Genomic DNA, 24,093 nt, shown 5'->3' on the forward strand with positions numbered 1-24,093 from the left:
AACAGTGTCAGGTACAGGGCTACACATGTTACACCCACTATGCCATTTAATCCTCCCAATCACCCTGCAAAATTGCTGCCGCTCGCTTCATTCTATAGATAAGAAAACCGAGGCTCGGTGGGTTGAAATAACATGGTTCGCTAGTATCAGCCACGAGAGGCCTCCCCATCGGTCAGATGCTCTCTTTGTTATACAACTAAATAAGCGTATGTAAAAGGTCCTAAAGGAAAAGGGGTTTTGAAGACTCCACATCTTAAAGTTTCAACTACACTGCACTCCACTTATTCATGCATGCTTAGAGGATTTGGCAAACTCCTTCTGCTAACTGTATCTACCTATTAGGTCTCCTCTGATTACCAACGAGAAGAAAACCCACGTAGTCATACAGAGGATTTATTGGCAAAAGTAACTAAAAATTCCAGAGGTAGTTTTAAAGTGGCTTGATTAAGGGCTCAAATGATGTAACCAGGCCTCTTTCACCATCTCTCATCTCTTCTCACCACTGACTCACTTCTTTGACAGCCTTCCCCCTTGTGTAGCAAGCTGGCTGAAAGCCGCTCCTGAAGAGCAAGAGTTCTCCTTCCCCAAATCCCCAGCAGAACTGTAATTGTCTCTCGCGGCTTTGACTAGGTCATGTGTCCCTCCTTGGGCCTATTACTGAACCCACAGATGAGATCCTTGCACTGTCAGCCTGAGTCAATGACACCTCTGGCGAGGGACAGTCAACACCATTAGAATCGCACAGACTGAAGAGGGAGCACTAAGTGCGTGCTGTTACAGTGTCAGAGCAAGAGGATACTGGTTAGTCAAAGAAGCAAATGTCAACATTACCTGTCAGAACTAAATACAGGATCTGAAACTGATCTGGACAAATACTGTTACAACATCAAATAAAACCCTGAATCCTTGAACTATGTAAATTATTCCCTCATGGCCTCAATCTTGAAATACTGCCTAACAAGTGAGCCTTTGCTTCTTGCTTGTCTTTGATTTTTAGCCCCAGGGAACCTTCTTGTCAATTCCTCTAACACAAAGAGAAAATTATGTTCTACAGATAGCAGCCTACTCTACCAAGCGATCACAAGCTCCATTCCCTAACAAAGTCTTTAGGGGAAAGATGGTGGCTTTTCTTCATCATATTCCAAGTTACTGATTCAAATCAGCCCGACATTTACATACTGTAAAACCTTCTCGTTATCAGTAACAGTACCCCTCTCCGCAAACTGTATTTCAAGGAACAATTCTGACCACCACCTCCTAACTTCCTGGCCCTTTCCTCAGTACTTCGACTCCAACAATTCTTCCATCCCTCAAATCATAGACTCTACATCTGTACCCTGTCCCTGTCTGCTTATGTCCTCACGCCTCTCTTTAACGGAGCTACATTTCACAACCCATCATTATAACCATTCTCTTGCCCCTAACTCCCTCCATCATACTGGCCTGGCAGAACCTAATCCTGATTAAAGCCAAGCTATACTACTACTTATTTTATTAATTTATCTATTTATTGTTTTATTTGATCGTGCTCTATTCTTCCTCTACACTTGCACCTGAGCAGCTGAAGAAAAACAATCGTGCTCAACGGTCTCCCTTGAAATACACAGCTACTAACATCAAGTAAGCCCTTCAAGATGCCAGGCAATTTAACGACCTCCCTGGTCAATTCTCACGGGCAGTGGGAAAGCCACTGCAGACAGGTCACATGTTCTCTTCACTCCTCAAATATGTAACACTTCTTCCTTCCTCTTCCACTGAGGAAAGACGAACAATCAAAAGGATACTTCCAAGTCTACCACTTAGGACTTCCCTGGCAGTCCAGTGGTTAAGTCTCCGAGATTCCACTGCAGGGAGCGCGGGTTCGACTCTGCATGCCTTGAGAACTCAGATCCTGCATGCCATACCGCTTGGCCAAAAAATCAGTCAGTCAGTCAATCAATCAATCTACCGCTTAGCCACAGGTGGGGCCTTTACTCTGCTTTCCCCTTTTAACAGGTGAACTATGTATGGCCAATCCCTCCAGGTGTACACTGAATTTTTCCCTGTAGTCTAATCAAGGACATCTTTCTTTCAATTCTACCCTTTCCTCCACTCCCTTTACATAATCATTCCCCCATCGCAGTAACAATGATGATGGTGAGAGCTAACACTCAGAGCGCTTACTAAATGTGGCAGAAGACTCTAAGATGGACCCCAATGATCCCCACCTCCTGATATTCGCACCCTTGGGTAACTGCCTCTCACTGGGTGAGAACAGGACCTGTGACTTCCTTCTGGTCGATGCAGTATGGCAAAGGTGATGCATGGGATGTTACTTACTTCTGTGATTAGGTTACATCAAATTGTGATCTCTGTCTTGCTTCGAAGATGTGGCAGGAAACTAAGGGCAGGCTCCAACCAACAGTCAGCTGGGAATTTAGGCCCTCGGTCCCACAACCTTAGAGGAACTGAATTCTGCCAGCCACGGAACCTTGGAAACAATCTTTCCACAGGCACAGCTTCAGCTGAGAGTCCAGCCCTGGCTGACACCCGGACTGCATCCTGTGAGAGACTCTGAAGCAGAGGACCCAGGTAAGCCACACCAGGACTCCTGATCCACAGAAACTATGAAATAATAAATGCACACTATTTTCAGCTACTAAGCCTGTGGTGATAATGTTATATAGCAATAGATAACTAACACATTAAGTGACAGGCACTCTTTTAAATGTTTTAAATATATTAACCATTTAACTCTCACACAATCCTTTTATTGTCTCCATTTTACAAATGAGGAAACTGAGGCACAGGGAGGTTAGCAAAGTAATTCATGATCACACACCTGGTAAGGGCAGGCTCTAACGTTCTTTCCAGCCACTGTCCCGTCTCTCTGCCTCTCTACAGCAAAGCTCTTGGAAGAGCCGTCTCTGCTGGCTGACTACAGTTCTTCCTCTGCCACTTTGCTCTGCTCTAGACAGGCTTCCCTGCTACTACTCTGCTGAAACTGGTTCCCATGGTTACAAAAGCTCGCCATATCGCCAAGCCAATGTTTAGTCCTCGTCTTGCAGACCTATCAACAATATTTGAGAACTTACTGTTTCCTCCTTCTTCAAACACTTTCTTTACTTGGCTTCACGTCACTCCAATCTCTCTGGATTTTCCTCCTACTTCTCTGGACTCTCCTTTTTTGGTCTCCACACATCTAGATTCTCATCTTCCTGACCTCTTAACCTCAGAGGGCCCTGATTTCAGTCCTCAGACCTTTCTTCTTCTCTATCCACACTCAATCTTATGTAATCTCATCCAATCTCTTGACTTTAAATACCCTCTGTATATTGACAACTCCCAAATTTACAGCTCTCCCCTCCAAATCCCAACTTATATATCCAACTGCCTACTCAAACTCTCCATCTGAATATTCACTAGACATTTCAAACTCAAAATATCCACACCAGAACTCTTATTTCTCCCTCATAAACCTGTTCCTCCTGCAATTTTCCTATCTCAGTAAAAGTCGACTCCGTCCTTCCAGGCACTCAGTCTGAAACTGGAGTTACCTTCAATAGCTCCTTTTTTCTCACATTCCACATCCAATTAACTGACATAGCCTGTCAGCAACACCTTCAAATTATATCCGGACTCCATGTCCTTTTCACCAATTCCAGGGTTACCAGCCTAATCCAAGTCACCATCATCTCTTGTAACAGCCATCTCTTACTGTAATAGCCTCCTGATTCCCTTGCTTCCACTCTTGTCCATGCACACTTGAGTCTCAGTACAGCAGCCAGAGTGACCATATTAAAACCAAAGTCACATGATACTGTCCTGGCTCAAAGCCTTTCAATTTATTTAACAGACATCTACATAGTGCTTAACATGTGCCAGGTACTTTTCTAAGCACTTTAAAATTTTACTTCACTTAATCCTCATAACAACTCTATTATTATTCCATTTTGCAGATGAAGAAACTAAGGCACCAAAAAGTTATCATTTGTCCAAGGTCTCACAATTACTAGCGGTGGGAAGCCAGGATTCTAACCTAGGCAGTCTAGCTCCACAATCAGCATGCCAAGCTGCCTCTCTATGGCTACTCGCTTCCCATGTCACTCACTGTAAAAATCCTCTATAATGTCTTAGATGATTCAGCCCTCTGCAATCCATGGCCTCATGGATCTACGGATTCATGACCCTCCTACTGCCTTCACTCACTTGACTCTAATCACACAGATGTGTGAACATTCCCAACACCATCCCATCCGAGGGCCTTTGATTCGTTGTTACTTCTGTCTGGAATGCTCTTCCTCCAGATATCTGAAGGGCATCCCCATAACTTCCTTCAGGTCTCTGCTCAAGGCCCACCTTATCAGTGAGGCCCTTCCCCACGCCATTAAAATAGCATCCCCAGCTACCTTCTACACCTTTTACCCGGATTTGTTTTTCTTCAGAGCACTTATCACCTGCTATATACATATCTGTTTATTGTCCATTCTCCCTCCCCATTAGAATGCAATCTGCACGAGGTAGATATTTTGTGTGTTTTGTTTACTGCCACATCCCTAGCATCTAGAATAGCCTGGCACACAGTAGGAACAGAGTTATTATTTTAATGACTGGATATTGTTGAAGAAATGTTAGTGTAATGAAATGATGGTGTTATTAGGATAAATCCAGGATACAGAATTTAATTTTAATAACTCTCACTGCATTCTCAAAGGGAAACCTTATTTCAGAGATCTACCTTAAAATAAGGGGGAAGAGAGGAAAACACCAATAGTAGAGTAGAGCATTTTCCAACCTGCCACTGTCCCCTCATTGCTGGTTCCCTGAAATGTTATTAAGATAAAGGGAAGACAAGAATGTTCTGGAGCTCTTGAGGCTTCCCTGGTGGTGCAGTGGTTAAGAATTCGCCTGCCAATGCAGGGGACATGGGTTCGATCCCTGGTCCAGGAAGATCCCACATGCCACGGAGCAACTAAGCCCGTGCACCACAACTACTGAGCCTGTGCTCTAGAGCCCGTGAGCCACAACTATTGAGCCCGCATGCCACAACTACTGAGCCTGCACTCTAGAGCCTGTGAGCCACAACTACTGAAGCCCACGTGCCTAGAGCCTGTGCTCCACAAGAGAAGCCACCGCAGTGAGAAGCCCGCGCACCACAACGAAGAGTAGCCCCCGCTCGCCACAACTAGAGAAAGCCTGCGTGCAGCAACGGAGACCCAACACAGCCAAAAATAAATAAATTAATTAATTTTAAAAAAAAGAATGTTCTGGAGCTCTTGATGAGACCACTGTTCTTCAATACATTAACCAGGTCAGAAGATTCTATGATCAAACTGCTGGAGACTACAATTTAGGCCACCAAACAACAAGACAATAGTTCTAAGTGAAGTAAGTATATATCATACACTAAAACAAATTTAAGAATCAAATCCAGTACAATAATTGTATCTAATACAAGCAATTGCCAACTAAAACAAAGATTACGTCCCAGAAGTTAATTGATAAAAACAAGTTTGGAACTCATACTGCATTGTCATCATTATTATAATAAAACTGTAAGTTCCCATGGAACTTCCCTGGTGGTCCTGCGCTTCCAGCTGCAGGGGGCGCGGGTTCAGTCCCTGGTCGGGGAACTAAGATCTGGCATGCTGCGTGCAATGTGGCCAAAAAAAAAAGAAAAAAGTAAGTTCCCAGGTAAGCCTACCAGCTTATTTAATTCAAAACGTTGCCAAAATACTATACCCTTGTAATGAAAAATAGAATACAATGAGGATACTATGTCAATCATATATAACTTTCTATACCAAGAGCTTATGGAAATGGGCTTCCCAGAAGTCCCAGCCCATTAAGTTGTGAAAAAAAGAGGTAGAAGGAAAAGGAAAAATAACGGTATATATGGTTCCAAGGCTCCAAAATACATTTTTTTGGACAGCTGATATTTTTATTTTAATTTTATTTTTAAGATTTAATTTTATTTATTTTTGGCTGCGTTGGGTCTTCGTTGCTGCACGCAGGCTTCCTCTAGTTGTGGCAAGCGGGAGCTATTCTCTGTTGCGGTGTATGGGCTTCTCTTGTTGCCCTAGGCTCATGGTCAGTAGTAGTGGCGCGCAGGCTCTAGAGCGCAGGCTCAGTAGTTGTGGTGTCCAGGCTTAGTTGTTCCGTGGCATGTGGGATCTTCCCAGGGACCAGGATGGAACCCATGTCCCCAGCAGTGGTAGGCAGATTCTTATCCACTGTGCCTCCAGGGAAGCCCCTGGACAGCTGATATTTTTAATTAAAACATTAAACATATTTTATTTTTAAGGTGTACGACATGATGATTTGATATATGCAGTGAAATGATTACGCTAGTCAAGCTAATTAACATATCGTCTCCTCACATGATTACCTTTGTTTCTGGATGAGAACACCTGAATTCTATTCTTAGTAAATTTCCGCAAAACACTCTTGTCAACATGTCACTTGTGAGATATCTGTGTTGTTTCCACTGTCTACACATTCATTAAAGAAAATGAGATGGAGACAAGATAATGGGTACAGGGATGTTTTCTCAGATTTCCCAAGACCAGAAAATGACTCACTTAAGCATTATTTCCTCAGGGAAACTCCCTTGACCTCCCAGACTAAGTCAAGTTCCTTTGCTATTCATACTCACACAACAGTACTCCTTGCTTCAGTGCCCTCATCTGTCCGGAACTGCCTTCATTAGGACTTGACTGATGTCCTCTCCAGCACAGACTACAGATCCGAGTTTACAGGGCCCAGGCCTGTCTGTTCTTGCTCACCATAACACACTCAGAGCCCAGAACAATGACTGGCGATCACTGAAAGCTTGTTGGAGGAATCAATCCGCTCGCTCAAGCTACAGGTCAATTTTAAGGTCAACAGTGCCTTTGAATCCAAGGTGCTAAGGTGATATATACAGTAGTTACTCCCCTAAGCTTGTTTGCCAACTTTGCATCATCAAATATCTAGTTCCCCAACTACTAGTCTCCAAAGCCCTGTTTCTCCCAGAGTATTGGACACTGTATTAGACAGTGATGTGACACTCTTTTCCTCGTTTAGGATTGAAGGCCTTATTCCCCTAGCTGCTGGGAGTGACCACAGAGAGCCCTCATCTGTTAGCTCTCTGTGGAATTGCCTCCACTGAAGACAGGCCCTTTGGCCACGATCGCCCACTGTTCCTGGGGCAAACCACCCTGTGCCCAATCCTGCATAAGTCCTTTTCCTTCCACAGGTGATGATCCCAGGAGCACTCCATTACAAACCTCTGCATGCTAACCTTCTCCTCAGAACCAGCTTCCCTGGGAACCCAACCTATGACGGGCAGCTTCTACTCACACGTTTACTTGAAGGTCAACGTATGGAGCTGACAAGACCTAAGGCCATAAAAACAGTCCCAGGGCTTCCCTGTGGCGCCGTGGTTGAGAGTCCGCCTGCCGATGCAGGGGACACGGGTTTGTGCCCCGGCCCGGGAGGATCCCACATGCCGCGCAGCGGCTGGGCCCGTGAGCCATGGCCGCTGAGCCTGCGCATCCGGAGCCTGTGCTCCACAACGGGAGAGGCCACAACAGTGAGAGGCCCGCGTACCGCAAAACAAAACAAAACAAAAAAAACACAAAGTCCCCCACCTCACCTCTGGTCTCCAGGGAGATGATTCATTAAAGAGAACCAAGGGGAAAAAAAGACATTTCCTGGGCTTCCCTGGTGGCGCAGTGGTTAAGGGTCCGTCTGCAAATGCAGCGTACATGGGTTCGTGGCCCCGTCCGGGAAGATCCCACATGCCATGGAGCGGCTGGGCCCGTGAGCCATGGCCGCGGATCCTGTGCGTCCAGAGCCTGTGCTCCGCAACGGGAGAGGCCACAACAGTGAGAGGCCCACTTACAGAAAAAAAAAAAAAAAAAAAAAAGACATTTCCTATTCCTGGCATAAGCTTTGTAGCCAAACAGACCTAAATTTGAATTACTGTTCCATGCTTGGGCAAGATAATTAACCTCCCTAAGCCTCAATTTTACCATCTGAAAAATATAATTAGTACCTACTTCACAGGTTTGCTATGTAAAATACTTGGTACATTATAAATATAAGTTCCTTTTTCTCCTGCAAGACTTCGGGGTATCACCCATTCCGGTTTCATCTCTCCCTGGTACATAGCTTTCTCTCTGGCTGCCAATGTCCAACTGTTTAACTGTCTGTGAAAAAATAAAAGTTGAGCTTGGTGGCATTTGAGTTGTTGAATGGAGGACCCAATATTCACAGGGGATGGTGTCCATCTCTCTTGTCCTGATCCTCTCCTCCAACAAGTATCAATCAAAATGCTTATAAGAGGAAGGCTGATGGGGCTTGAAACACACCTTTTTGCTGGCTAGGGAGCTGTTGTTTGGACCCATTGCAGCGCTTGTCAATACCTCCACCTGTCCATTTCCCTCAAAAGATAGCATTTCTTATAATTCAAGCTCCAGTATGATATTCATTACTTACAAAACCCCCACCACTCCTAAAAACCCTGCCAGCTTTATCTCCCCCTCTTCCCCATCAGGTACCCTACCCTCCTGCCAATCATAACTAGATAAGATGATTTTTTTCCAGAAGTCTAAATATTGGAAGCTGGGCTTCCCTGGTGGCGCAGGGGTTGAGAATCCACCTGCCAATGCAGTGGACACGGGTTCGAGCCCTGGTCCGGGAAGATCCCACATGCCGCGGAGGAACAAAGCCCATGTGCCACAACTACTGAGCCTGTGCTCTAGAGCCAATGAGCCACAACTACTGAGCCCACGTGCCACAACTACTGAAGCCCGCGTGCCTAGAGCCCATGCTCCACAACAAGAGAAAACACCGCAATGAGAAGCCCTCGCCCCTCAACGAAGAGTAGCCCTCACTTGCCGCAACTAGAGAAAAGCCTGCGTGCGGCAACGAAGACCCAATCCAGACAAAAATAAATAAATAAATTTTAAATAAATATTGGAAGCCAAACAAAAGAACTATGCTCAAATTTTTTTAAATATCATTTTTAGATCCTGATTTGGTACCGGGTGTGTAGTAGTAGTGTGACCAGCTGGCAACCTAACAGTGGCATAGACTAAGCAACAGAAATAGGGCAACGCAAACTACAAGGGACTAGCTCCCTGACCAGGTAAAAACTGCAGCTGTTTATGTTTCTTAGCAGGTGGCATCTATTGTGAAGTTAAATCCAATCATGTCTATTATCTATCAAAACTCATTTAGATCATCATTCTCTTGTAGATTTAAGATATTCAAAACTCCAGAAATGGCATTTCATTAGGCCAGAACAGTTACAGGTAGTGGATATTCTGGTACACAATCTTCCACTATATTTGCCTTTTCCTGAACACACTCACCAGCCCTGCTGGGAAGTCTTTTCTAACTAATCAACTCCATAGGCTCTTCTTAAATGTCACCTTCCCCAAAGTCTTCCCTGTTCCCACCTGACAACTTTTTTCCTACTTAAAACTCTCAGAGGGCTTCCCTGGTGGCGCAGTGGTTGAGAGTCCGCCTGCCGATGCAGGGGACGCGGGTTCGTGCCCTGGTCTGGGAAGATCCCACGTGCCGTGGAGCAGCTGGGCCGTGAGCCATGGCCGCTGAGCCTGTGCATCCGGAGCCTGTGCTCCGCAACGGGAGAGGCCACAACAGTGAGAGGCCTGCGTACCCGTACCGCAAAAAAAATAAAAAAAATAAAAAAAACTCTCAGAGATCTTGTATGTATAGCCCTTACTTGTATTTATCCTTTTCTATACCTGTCTAGTGATGGAATTAATAAAATATGAACAAAATGGCCCATAAACTTGCAACACTCTAGGAAGAAACTCATGTATTTTACAACAAATGATCCTCAAAGACCAGAACTCAAGGCGTTATTTATAAGAAATGTTAACGTGTACTGAAAAGATTTAAAGTCGTATGTAGTTCTATTCACAAATTCTAATTGGGTAAGAATGGAAACAAACTCTATAAACAACATATTATATTTTAATATCACACAAAGCAAGCTGAAAATGAAATTAACCATTACAACTTGAAGCTCTCATATAATTTATTCCTATAATTCAGAGATAAAAATCCAAATATGCTTAGGATATGGGCATGAAAATCATACTGGATGCTAATCCCAGCGCAAATGAAACAAATTCAAACTATCTGACAGGTGTGCAAATCAAACCTCATTGCCTACTAGCATTCCTTTAACTAAAGCAGAAATAAAAGTTGTCAAACAAAGAGGGAACATGAATGGATTTTAGAACAGAAAGTATTTGATAGCAATTCTCATCCTCTTTAAGAGATAAGGTTGTCAGAGAACAAGAACTGGCAAAAAAAAAAAAAAAGTCCTTTCACACTCTGGAAAGATGTAGTATTTGCAAGCCTGTTACTTTTCTTTGATACATAAGGTTAGAAAAAGAAGAAATACTACAGGCCAAATTGATGTAAGGAAACAATGATACAGCAAACAAAAAATAATTGAAACATTATAACTACCTTTACAAAACAGAACAAATCATTAGTCTGAGGTAAGTTTTTAAAGTGATAAAATGTATTCAAATGGCCATATATGAAAGAACACTAAAATTTCTTAACTTTAGATTCATTGCTTTCTTTCACATCCTCATTTAGTCAGTCACCACATCCTGACAACTTTTGCTGAAAAAGTTTCCCTAACTCCTCAGAATTCACTATCAAATGCCTATGATCCTGTGATAATTTTCTAATTTTGACTCTAATTTTGTTATCTTCCCCTCAAGTTTTTTTTCCCCCTAAAAGAATCATTTGCATCCCTGCCTTACTCAAAAACCTCCAAAAGTTTCCTCACTTCTTGTAGACTAAAGTTAAAACATCCCCATTTCACAATGTGACAGTATCAGTATAAAGTCCCAAGCCTCTACTCGAGGCATAATAATCTCCTCTCTGATTTCCAGGATACGGCATGTTACTGTGCATTTTCACTCTTGCATTTCAGTTCCACTCTCCATGGTATACTACAGAGATACTACAGGTGGCTTCTGTCCACCCATCCAAATCTCTCTGTAAGGCAAACAACATTTCTTGAGCATTTACTGTGCTCCAAGCACAAACACATCATCTCAAGCTTCACCATCTTTTCAAGCTCTTTCCGTGTGTAAAGGAGCTCTCCTACCTAATGATTCCCCTCCATTTAGCATGCAGGAGGAGAGAGATGTTGCTGCACACGGGCTTTCTCTAGTTGCGGTGAGCGGGGGCTACTCTTCGTTGCGGTGCGCTTCTCAATGCGGTGGCTTCTCTTGTTGCGGAGCACGGGCTCTAGGCGCGCGGGCTTCAGCAGTTGTGGCTCGCGGGCCCTCGAGCGCAGGCTCAGTAGTTGTGGCGCACGCAGGGGGTTTAGCTGCTCCGCGGCATGTGGGATCTTCCCAAACCAGGGTTCAAACCCGTGTTCCCTGCATTGGCAGGCGGATTCTTAACCACTGCGCCACCAGGGGAGTCTCTACTCCATTATTTAAATCACACTGATATCGCCGTGATAAGTCAAACGAGTACCAGAGACTAAAGCTAGCAATGAAGAATAAGAGTTCATTCATTCATTCATCACAAATCTGAGCTATTACCATGTGCCAAACACAGTTCGGGGTGTGACAGGCAAGGAGCCTGGTCTTGAGAAATGTGACTGTGCGTGTGCTGGGGAAAAGGAGGTAACCAACACTGAACACAGAATCACTTTGGACTCTGACAAGTGCTTTGAAGAATATAATACAGGTTCGACTGACTAGCGAATAAGCATAAGAGAGCTACTTCAGAGAGGCAGACAGGACGGGCCTCTCAGATTTAACTGATGAAAACTCAGCCATGTGATATAAGTTTTTAAAAATCTAACAAACCAAGGTCCCTACATTTTACTTGAGTTTCGGATACTGTCACAATCACATTTTGAACATGCATATGTCTTATGAAACCCTCCTAAAAGACAACACTCCCCAATATGAAAAAGTAAAGTACAAATACTGTGCTCACTAAGGGCTAATCAAGATTGCTGTCTTTACAAAACAAAACAAAACGAAAGACATTTGCTGACAGTTTCACGAGACCAGGTCATGCTCTAAAAGAACACTCCAGTCCACGGCCTCTCCTTTCCTGAGTTCAGAGCTCTCTCAGCTCTCCTGAGAACTGCATAAGAACCAACAACCTAAAAGAACACTTTAAGGGTACGCAGAGACCAGTTCTACTTTCTGGCTGAGAAAATTCTAACAGGAAGCAGACACTCAACTTCCTTATACAGACTGATAACTAAAATCAGTTTCACCAAGAGAAGATGCAGAAATTTTTCAGCTTGGGGTTAAATGCACCGCTCACATTGGGGGACACCAAGACAGGGCCCCAGAAAAACCAGGTCGTGGGGAAAGGAGATCCATGCCAGGCAGGTTCGGGCTCTTAACTGGCTGAAAAACACTGGGCGTCCCTTAACTAATCTTCTCGTCTGCAAACGAGCTTAACAATGAGTCCTGCCTCTCAAGATAACTGAAGCTCTAATGAGAAGGCCGTAAAGAACTTTAAAAGGCGCACGGGGTGGGACAGTCTCAAGTCACTGAAACTACTTTAAGGAGGAGCGCAAGCGGGAGCCGCGCAAACCTTACCTTGACCAGCCACACTCCGGTGTTCTGCTTGGCGCCTGTCAGGTCGAGTTCCCCGCGCTCGGCCATGGGTCTGTCGCCGGCGGAGGTGTGCGGGCCAGAGCAGCGGCCCCGGAAGCTGGGGGACTGCGAAGCGAGGGACCAGAGCACAGCGCAAGCCGGAGCCGGAGGCTGACTGTGAAGAGCCGGGGTCCACCTGCTGGGACGCTGGGATCCCGGGAAAAGAGGAACACGCCGCCGGGAGCCGGGAACTGCGCCTGCGCGCTGCTACCGTCAGTACGGCGCACTGCTGCAGACAAACTTCCTGAGCAGGCAACTTCTTGAGTGGGTGTGGCTACTGCCGTGGGCTGTGCCCGAGTGATTAGAGCATAAGGTGGGATGGGCCAAAACGTCAGCAATACTTTCAAAGACTAGGTCAGCGTAACTGAAGAAAGAAGGTGTCAAAACAGAAAAATGGGGTTCAAAGAGACAAAGGCTGTCAGTATCTGTCCAACCCTGGCCAAGGAGAGAGAGACAGCATTTGGAGGACAGGGTAGGAGTAATAAAGTGAATTAGCACAAGTGGTCTCAATTGAAAGGCACCTGAGCACCTCCAATTAAACAAGCAGAGTACACCCCTTTTAGACTCCAAAACCCGGAGCCTTGTAATTAGGTCAATGACAATAGACATGTAACAGACAAATCTGATTGTTAAACTTCCCTGCTTATAGAATTTCCTCTCTCTTTTCTTGCCTCTAGAATAAAATTCAATCCTCTCCACACAGGCCCTCTCAGTTTGATACCTGCCGCTCAATGCACCACACATCCAACCACACCTAACCCATCAGACCTCCCTGAATACAGCAGAATGTTCCTCAATTATTTCAGAGCCTCTGCACACTGATTCCCTTTACTCAGATGACCTATTCTTCCCTTACCCTCATTCTCACCTCTGTCTTCTGATTGGCAGACTCCTACTTAGGTGTCAAGACTAATGGAAATGTCACTTCCTATGAGATCTTTTATCAACTCCCCCAGAGGAAGTTTCATTTTTCTTCACATCACAGTGTGCGATACTTAGCACGATGCATTATAATATACATGTTTACATGCTGCCTTTGCTTTCTAGACTATGAGCTCCTCCTAGGCAGAAACAGTGTTTTATTCATTTTTTATTCACAGCATCTGGCACAATGCTTGACACCCTGTCAGATTTCAATAGGCTTTGGCTGAATGAACATTTGCTGGAAGAGAAACAGACAGTAAGATATTGTAAGAATGGCAAGTAATGTATTGAATCCTGCATCAGAACCATACACGTAATTGAAGAAATTCCATGTCTGTGCAGCATAGGGCTAGGAAAAGCTGTCAGGTCTCTGAGATCAGCTGGGAAAACTAACAGGAAAAATAGGAGATGAGGCATGTGTTAAAAAGGAAGATTGCATTCTTGTGTTACAGCTTGGGAAATGGCCTTAAAAGATATAAAGGACAAGTGGATAAAGAGAGCTGCTTTAAGCTTTGATCAAATAGAAGGAATAAATTAAAATATGAGACCATAAGAGAAGAGACTTAATGTAGTCTGGATGACCCTAGTAATGACCTTTAGAGTAAAGGATTAGAACCTTGGCCTTGATCTGTGGCTTATGGGAAGCCTAAAAATGTGTGTGTGTGTGTGTGTGTGTGTGTGTGTGTATGCGTTTACAGGGATTGGGGGAGAACAAATAGCTAAAGAAGAAGAAATGCCTAGAGAAGAAAGGAAAAAGTGAATATTTTTAAATGATTTTATAAGGAAGAAGAAGAAGAAAAAACTTATTGAGCACCTCATCCTCCTACATTGCTGAATAAAGAACAGACTTCTTCTATCTGTCCTTTTCAAATTTCCTTCCAGCTTGAAGAGGATGCTTATGAGCTGTGAGAGGAAAGGAGGATGCGGGCTCCATGAAGCAGATTCACAGATTTACTTTGGAGACCAGCAGGGTAACATATATTACAGCTAGATCCTTCACCCTCCTAAGGGCCTATTATATGCCAGACATCGATAATTTTGGCCCAATCCAGCTTTATGTTCTTTCCACCATGATCCCATACCCTTAATATCCATTCCCACACAGGTTCTATGGATTTCTGCTTGTGGTCAATTAGGCATATCCAGTGCAGATATTTTAGGTATCTCTATTGCCCAATGATGCCAGAGACCATTAGTGTTCTCTTTACTACTTGAAATAGAGTCATTAGCATCTTTAAATCTAATTAGGTTAGGCAGCCAGTTCCAAAAACCCAGAACCAATTTAGGAAAACCTATCCTTAACACCCTGTTCCTCTAGGATCACTCTCAGTACCAAATAAGTATTAGTCAGGGTTCTCCAGAGAAACACATGATAGATAGATAGATAGATAGATAGATAGATAGATAGATAGATAGATAGATAGGCATTTACTGTATAGGAATTGGCTCACATGATTATGGAGGCTGAGAAGTCCTAAGATCTGCATTTGGCAAGCTGAAGACCAGGAGAGCCAAAGGTATGCTTCTAGTCTGAGTTCAAAGACCTGAGAGGCAGGAGAGATGATGGTGTAAGTTCCAGTCCAAATCTGAAGGCAGGAGATGATTAATGTTCCAACCTGAAGACAGGCAGAGAGAGTGCATTCTCCCTTACTGAACCTTTTTTTCTACTTTGGCCTTCAACTGATTGGGTGAAGCTCACCCATATTGGGGAGGACAATCTGCTTTACTCACTCTACTGATTCAAAGGTTAATTCATCCAGAAATACCCTCACAGACACACCCACAATAACGTTGGACCAAATATCTGGACAAACTGAGGCCCAGTCAGGTTGGCACATAAAATTAGCCATCATAGACAGATACAGAGGTCACCACACAAAAAGGAAACTCACAAATTCTTTACTCTCCCAGATGATTGACTAGTCAAGTTTTTTTTTAATGGAAAATGTCAATACCTTATCTTATTATTATTAATGTAAGTATGTGATGCCAAAGAAATGAAGGTAATTTTACAAACTCAAAATTTTGGCAAATACAAGAAATTTCCACTTTATTACAGTTTTATACCACATTAGTTCAAATGCATTTCTCTGCAGTTCCTTCAACAGAGCTCCTCTGGAATTATTTCAGTCATCCTTAACATGTGACTTTACCAAAGACTTTGAATGTAAAATAAACGTATAAAATTTCAAATTACTAACTTTTAATTATGAATGGGATAAGAAATAAAGTCATCAGATGATGGCCGGGGATATTAATTTCCAACAAGACACTTTGTTGAAATGTTTTTTCTGATACCCCAGATATAAATGAGAACCTTCAAAAAAAAAAGGGCAGAACCAAAGTACAATAAAGAAGCCTCCGCAGCTTAAGCCTCCCATAGTCCTAAACCTCTGACAGAAGCTAGGCAAAGCATCTTTCTTGCAAATTAAGTGGGTTTCCAGTATTTCCATGCAGTTGAGCTTTTAGGGACAGACACTCAAGCATATCCTTAGGATACACCATCTTGGCTCTGGTTGTATTAATTATGCCTGAAGAGTTTAATACCCATCCAAGTCCATAGGTGGAAGAACACATAAATGGGTATGGTAATCAACAAGAGCAGACTGTAAAAGCACATCACAGAGGCCGAGTATAACAGTCCTGCTAAAGAGACCAATGGAATAAGGGCAGTCAATGTACAAAGAGACAGAACATTCTTTTCCTCCACTTTTTACACACCACTCTGACTTTTTTCTTTTTATATAGATTTATTTATTTTATCTATTTCGTTGCTGCATGCAGTCTTTCTCTAGTTGTGGCGAGCGGGGGCTACTCTTCCTTGCGGTGCGCGGGCTTCTCATTGCGGTGGCTTCTCTTGTTGCAGAGCACGGGATCTAGGTGCACTGGCTTCAGTAGTTGCGGCACATGGGCTCAGCAGGTGTGGCTTGCGGGCTCAGTAGTTGTGGCTCATGGCCTCTAGAGCGCAAGCAGTAGTTGTGGCACATGGGCCTAGTTGCTCCGTGGCATCTGGGATCATCCCGGACCAGGGATCGAACCCGTGTCCCCTGCATTGTTAGGCGGATTCTCAACCACTGTGCCACCAGGGAAGTCCCCACTCTGGCTTTTTAAAAGGTGGATGGAATTTAGAAAATTTAGTTGTGCTGTTGTTTTCAAGTATGACCTATGGCTCCTTCATTTCTTCTTGCTTCTTATTTTGATGTGTCATCCTAGCTGCCTGTGGTATCATATTATGAATCCCATCAACAGTTGGATAGGCTATTCCTAACTCTTCGTTAATCAATTCATTGGTCGATGCTTCATATCTCAGCGGCTTCTTGGAGAGCGGGCACACCAGGAAAAGCAGCAGCGCTGGTTCGAAGGCGCGGAGCGGTTTCCTCGTCCTCTCGCTCTTGTCTGTGGCGGCCGCGACACCAACGCGTGCAGATGCCTCTGGGCGCCCGCGGACGGCTCTGCGTGTGTCCCCCGCAGCGCTGAGGCGAGCTGGCCGCACACTCCACTCAGCATGTTCCGGCGGCCCGCGACCGGGCGTCTGCGCGCCCTTGACCACCCCCCTCAAGTTTTCATTAAATCTTTTAAGGCACAAATGCAAGCCAAGGAGGGAAGGCTCAAGAACTCACTAATGGCGGAAAAATTTTCAAGAACACGACATGTTTTGTAAATTTAGAACACCACAGTTCTATCATGTAGCCATTAGAGGATAAGCAGCAGTCATTAGAGGAGATGTTACAAGCGAGTTGAAGGAATTAGAATGATATTAACAGTAGCTGAGTCCACTCTCAGATTTTGTCCTTGGCCCTCCCATAGGGGCCCAGCGTCTCTCTAGGTCCCAGATTCTCTTTGTTCATACTTACTCAGAAACATTCTAGCAAGAGGAAGTATTACCTTCAGCGGCATTCATATAGGCAGAAAAACACGATCACAAAATCCTTCCTTTTTAAAAATGTTTTTCTTCCAATTTTATTGAGATATAATTGACATACAGTACTGTATAAGTTTAAGGTATACATCATAATGATTTGACTTACAACCTGAAATGATTATCACAATAAGTTTAGTGAACATCCATTATCTCATATACATACAAAATCAAAGAAACAGAGTAAAATATTTTTCCTTGTGATGAGAACTCAGGATTTACCCTCTTGACAATGTTCATATATAACATACAGCAGTGTTAATTATATTTATCATGTTGTACATTATATCCCTAGTGTTTATTTCTCTTATAACTGGAATTTGTAACTTTTGCAAAATCCTTCTCAATAAGGCAGACTTACTCTGTATTGGTTATTAACATAAAATTTTTCATTCAAAAATTACAAATGGGGCTTCCCTGGTGGCGCAGTGGTTGAGAGTCCGCCTGCCGACGCAGGGGACATGGGTTCGTGCCCCAGTCCGGGAAGATTCCACGTGCCGCGGAGCGGCTAGGCCCGTGAGCTATGGCCGCTGAGCCTGCGCGTCCGGAGCCTGTGCTCCGCAATGGGAGAGGCCACAACAGTGAGAGGCCCGCGTACCGCAAAAAAAAAAAAAAAAAAAAAAAATTACAAATGAATGTGGCAGTGTGGTCATTAATTAGATTTCCCCTATACTAGTGATGGTATAGATCGATAATTTTGCTTTGATATCACACCACGGCTATATGATCCCATCTGTAAATTCTCCCTGCCTCTCCCTTTGACCTCTCAGTTCTCTCTTTCACAGAATACCTGCCTTCCCCGGCAGAGTCCTTTCTTCCCCAGTCATCCACAAACAAAAAGAAATACTCCCTGCAATAGTTTCCATGTTGTTAGCACGAGCAAATTGTTGGGCACGAGCTGTGGAGTCATGGCTTCAAGTTATAGTACTGCTGCCTACTACCTTAATTATTTCTTCATCTCGGCACCTAATTCCTAGCTTATAAAATGGGATTATTATACCTACCTTGTAGAGTTCTGACATGATTAAATGTGAAAATAAATCAAAAAGACTTGGGCTTCCCTGGTGGCGCAGTGGTTGAGAGTCTGCCTGCCGATGAAGGAGACGCGGGTTCGTGCCCCGGTCCGGGAAGATCCCACATGTCGCGGAGCGGCTGGGCCCGTGAGCCATGGCCGCTGAGCTTGCACGTCCGGAGCCTGTGCTCCGCAACAGGAGAGGCCACAACAGTGAGAGAGGCCCGCGTACTGCAAAAAAAAAAAAAAAAAAAAGACTTCACACTACAATGTGAAAACTATGTGGTAACTGCATTAATTATATTGGGTCAAATAACTGAAAGGAAACACAAAAAATTTATTATAGGCAGTGGTGTGCTGGTAAATGTTTAACAACTGGCTTTTTCTAACCCCCAGAAAAAGCCCTGGTTTGTAATGTTTGCCTGATTTTTTTTTTTTGAGGATTCAGTTTATTTGTTTATTTAAAAAAAAATTTTTTTTTTTTTATGGCCACACCTCGTGGCTTAGTTCCCTGACCAGGGATTGAATCTGGGCCCCCTGCAGTAGAACCGCAGAGTCCTAACCACTGGACCTCCAGGGAAGTCCCTGTTTGCCTGATTTGCAGTGTGAAGTTGGATGAGATGCATATTAGCATGGCATCGTATAGTATTTTCACCCAATGGCTACATTAGATGGAAATAGAGCGCATAGACAATCGTAAAATACAGTAAAATAATTGGGAAGTGATGAGTTTTTGGTTTTATTATCTTGGTGTTCAGTATAATTTATTTAATCATTAGTGTTCTGGAGAAAAGGGAGTAGCACGAGAACCTGCTGTATAGCATACGGAACTCCACTTTGCTGTACAACAGAAACTAACACAACATTATAAAACAACTATACCCCATTTTTTTTAAAAAAAGGGAGTAGCATCTGCAAACCCCAAAGGGACCTATGTGTTGGTGTCTGTGGAGCGGGGGCATGCCAGCAGGCAGGGCACAGTGAGTGAGTGACAAAGCAGTGATAATGCCACCAGTTGGAGAGGGAATGGGAGGTCAGCCCATGCAAGGCCTTGCAGGCCTTGTTCAGATCAAATATAAACTTGAAGAAGCAGGTTTTTGTTTTTGGCTGCGCCGCGCGTCTTGCGGTATCTTAGCTCCCTGACCAGAGATCAGCCCAGGCTCTCAGTAGTGAAAGCGTGGAGTCCTACCCGCTGGACTGTCAGGGCATTCCCTGAAGAAGAGTTTTAAGCCTGAGTATAAAATAATCAGATTTGCTTTTTTTTTTTTTTTTTTTTTGGTACGCGGGCCTCTCACTGCTGCGGCCTCTCCCGTTGTGGAGCACAGGCTCCGGACGCGCAGGCTCAGCGGCCGTGGCTCACAGGCCCAGCCACTCCGCGGCGTGTGGGATCCTCCCGGACCGGGGTACGAACCCGCATCCCCTGTATCGGCAGGCGGACTCTCAACCACCGCGCCACCAGGGAAGCCCCAAATTTACATTTTAGAAAAGATCTCTTTAGCTACTGTGGAAAAAAAAAGTGGATAGTTAGGGACCAGAATGGAAACCAAGAGACTAGTTCAGACATTACTGCACTAATCCACGTTGGAAGGAGCAGTGGTTTGCATGAGGAAAGTGGAGATAAAAAGAAGTAGATGAACTGGAAACATATAGACAGATTTAGGAGGTCGAATTGACAAGGCTTTGTGATTCCTTGCTGTGTAGCAAAATAGGACCATTTACCAGGCAGAAGACCTGAATAGATATTTTTCCAAAGAAGACATACAGATGGAAAATGGGCACATGAAAAGCTGCTCAACATCACTAATCATCAGAGAAATACAAATCAAAAGCACAGTAAGATATCACTTCACACCTGTCAGAATGGTTATCATCAAAAAGTCTACAAATAAAAAACGCTGGCAAGGATATAGAGGAAAGGGACTATATGCTGTGGGTGGGAATGTAAATTGGGGCAGCCACTATGGAAAACAGAACAGAGGTTCTTCAAAAAACTAAAAATAGGGACTTCCCTGTGGTCCAGTGGCTGGGACTCCACATTCCCAATGCAGGGAACTGGGTTCAACCCCTGGTTGGGGAACTGGATCCCACATGCATGCCGCAACTAGGAGTCAGCATGCCGCAACTAAGAGATCCATGTGCCACAGCAAAGATCCTGTGTGCTGCAACTAAGACCTGGTGCAGCCAAATAAATAAATTAATTAAATATTTTTAAAAATTAAAAAAAAAAAATAGGGACTTCTCTGGTGGTTCAGTGGTAAAGAATCTGCCTTACAATGCAGGGGACGCGGGTTCAATCCCTGATCGGGGAATTAAGATCCCACATGCCATGGGGCAACTAAGCCCGTGCACCACAACTACTGAGCTCGCATGCCTCAACCAGAGAGCCTGCGTGACACAAACTACAGAGCCTATGCACTCTGGAGCCTGCGCGCCACAGCTAGAGAGAGAAAACCCGCACACCACAACTAGAGAGAAGCCCGCATGCCTCGACGAAGATCCCACGTGCCACAACTAAGACCCCATGCAGCCAAATAAATAAATAAATAATTAATAAAGCTTAAAAAAAAAAAACCTAAAAATAGAATTACCATATATGATCCAGCAATTCCCCTCTTCAGTATATATTTGAAGAAAACAAAAATACTAATTCAAAAAGATACATGCGCCCCAATGTTCATAGCAGCATTATTTACAGTAGCCAAGATGTGGAAGAAAACTAAGTGTCCATCAACAGATGAATGGGTAAAGATGTGAGATATATATATATATATATATATATATAATGGAATCCTACTCAGCCATATAAAAGAATGAAATTCCGCCATTTGCAACAATGTTCTAGATCTAGAAGGTATTATGTGTACTGAAATAATCCAGACAGAGAAAGACAAATACTGTATGTTATCACTTACAAGTGGAATCTAAAAAATAAAACAAACAAATGAATATAACAAAACAGAAAGAGACTCACAGATATAGAGAACAAACTAGTGGTTACTGGTGGGGAGAGGGGAGGGGGGAGGGAGGGGATTAAGGGGATACAAACTATTATGTATAAAATAAACATCAAGGATATATTGTATAGTACAGGGAAATATAGACATTATTTTGTAATAACTTTAAATGGGGTATAATCTATAAAAATATTGAATCACTGCATTATACATCTGAAACTAATGAAATTTTGTATATCAACTATACTTCAATGAAAAAAAAATAGGACCATGTACCAAGTGATAACTCAGTACAAGAAAATAGAACAAAAGACACACACATAAACACACATAGCTTTGCTCCTTCTGGGAGATGAGACAAGACTCTGCATGTATTTTCCCTGATGGATAACACAATTCAGTTAAATTGCTTTTGTTAAGTGTCTTATGTCTGATGTAACATATGGTTACTGTGGCCTGCTAAAAGCCCTCAGTCTCAGTAAGTCAGTTTAATTGCCCATTAGGGATTACTCTGGGAATAAAGTGTTAAATAAAGCATGAGAAAATTTAATTTGTCATTGCTGTAATGAAGTCCAATTTGTTTTCATATATGATTTACCAAAACATTTATATCATACTTTATATTTTAAATAAAATTATAGTTAGGAAACAGCACTGAAACCCTTGATCAAAGTGCCCAGATAAAAATCACAAATAACAGTAAGTCCTAAAATATCATATTAAACAGATGGGTCCTCATTAGTGTTCAGATTTCAAAGCCAGGGAGGCCACGTGTGCCGAGTATCAATGAGGAATTATGTCCATATTCCTGCTAAGAGCAAAAGCGAGGCCCTTCCTTATTGATGGATCTGACTTCCCACCCAAATACACAAACATCAGGGACAGGAATAGTTTTCACGTGCAGGGTGAGGTGAAAATATTAGCTAAAGCAAGGATGTGCCTACCCATCAATGGGTAAAGTCGAAAGTTCAGTTTAAGGCTCCTTTCTATAAGTAGAGCTCTTGCAATAGCTTTGTCAATGCATTTTTTACTTCTCTCTCATGTAACAACTGAGATGATGATGGCTCTGCTCCATGTACTTGCTGGGAACCTAGTGTTCTTCCATCTTATTATTTCGTCATCTCTGGGGTGTTGTCCTCCTCTGCATGATGGACCACAAAGTCTGCATCTTCCAACCAGCAGGAGAAGGAAAAGGGGAAAAGAATTATACATCACTTTGGCCAGAGCTTCAAAATATATTTTTTTCATGGCAGCGTTATTCACAAGAGCCAAGAGGTGGAAGCAACTCGAGTATCCAAGAACAGATGAATGGATAAACAAAATGTGGCCTGTACATACAATGGGGTACTATTCAGCATTAGAAAAGGAATGAAATTCAGTCACCTGCTGCAACATGGATGAACCTCAATGACGTTATTCTAAGTGAAACAAGCCGGTCACAGAAAGATGAGTATGTGTGATTCCACGACAAGAGGTACCTAGAGTAGTCAAACTTATAAAAACACGGCAGAAATAAAGGTAGAATAGAGGTTGCCAGGGGCTACAAGGGGGGAACGGGAGTTGTAGTTTAATGAGTACAGAGTTTCAGTCTTGCAAGATGCGAGAATTTTGGAGCTGGATGATGGTGATGGTTGCACAAAAATGTGAATGAACTTAATGCCACTGAATGGATAAGATGGTAAATGTTCTGTATACTGTACCACAATTTTTACAAACACCTAAAATTAAAAATAAAAAATTGTAGTCTGAATTGGGATCCAAATAAGGGCCATAGGTTGTGACTGGTTGAAATGTCTCTTAGTTCTCAGTCTCTCTCTTTCTCTCTCTGTCTCAGCCTCATTGTTAAAGAAACTAGATTAGTTTCTTAGATATAGTTCTTTAACTATACACTTTTCTACATTCTGTATTTTACTCATTGCATCTGAGGGTATCATTTATGATGTTTCTCCTTCCCTTTTATTTCCTACAAACTGCTAGTTAGATCTGGAGGCGTGATCAGACTCGCGCTTGATTTTGGTGGAGGTGAAGATGATTTCCTTCCTGTGTGCTCTTGTGCACTTCCAGCCAGAGAGAGATCACATCTAGCTTTCTTTCTTCTTGCGATGCTGGCTACCATCGATGAGTATTGCTTAGACCCAACAATTCATTAGGGATTGCAAAATTGTTATATTCCAGGTACTGGGCTGAGTTGCTGCTGTCCTGAGACAGAGGCTGCCCCAGAGGAGCCAGTGGGGACCAGGGCTGAGGGGTTGACCCACCCACCACTGGCTTAGGCTCCCCATGTGGATTCATTGACACAATGACTCAAGGTTACTGTGTATGGGTTTATTTGGATGGACTATCTCTTAGGTACTACATTAAACATTTTTATCTACATTAACAGAGACACTTTTAGGCTGCAGGAGTACTCCAGGGGGTTCAGCTCTCAATCCACCTGTAGTACTCTGATGCCCAGTCATGCATCCTCTTCATCCTTCAACCCCAAAGCCATAGCCTTTTCTGTTTTATTTTCCTGCAACATCCTTTGATCACCCACCAAGAAGAGCTTCCATGGCCTATTAAAATTGGAGCTCCCAAATTTGCTACTGTCTGATTGCCTAATTGTTTTTGTTTCTACACATAATAGATTTCTAC

At 43.3% G+C, this 24,093-nt stretch overlaps 2 protein-coding genes and 1 pseudogene across 3 annotated transcripts in view; all 3 read right to left on the reverse strand.

Annotated features, from left to right (window-relative positions):
• GTF2F2 (general transcription factor IIF subunit 2) overlaps window positions 1-12,796 on the reverse strand; it is a 156,899-nt gene extending 144,103 nt beyond the window's left edge. Inside the window, exon 1 of the mRNA XM_082859322.1 lies at window positions 12,594-12,796. Within this exon, the coding sequence (XP_082715448.1) occupies window positions 12,594-12,659 (66 nt within the window). The 5' untranslated portion in view covers window positions 12,660-12,796. The remainder of the gene's footprint in view (window positions 1-12,593) is intronic.
• Window positions 12,797-16,095: 3,299 nt separating this feature from the next.
• LOC309974950 (phosphatidylinositol N-acetylglucosaminyltransferase subunit Y-like) lies at window positions 16,096-16,287 on the reverse strand (the record flags this gene model as incomplete). Its single annotated transcript, XM_082859795.1, has 1 exon — window positions 16,096-16,287. A coding segment is annotated over one exon (192 nt), but the record flags the coding sequence as incomplete, so codon positions are not given.
• A 450-nt stretch (window positions 16,288-16,737) lies between these two features.
• Window positions 16,738-17,081, reverse strand: LOC309974951 (protein preY, mitochondrial-like; annotated as a pseudogene). The gene has a single exon. The product of its transcript is annotated as a protein preY, mitochondrial-like (transcript).
• Between the last annotated feature and the right edge of the window lie 7,012 nt (window positions 17,082-24,093).

This window comes from Leucopleurus acutus (assembly GCF_964270905.1).
Source record: "Leucopleurus acutus genome assembly, chromosome: 18".
In the NCBI taxonomy this organism is placed as follows: Eukaryota; Metazoa; Chordata; class Mammalia; order Artiodactyla; family Delphinidae; genus Leucopleurus; species Leucopleurus acutus.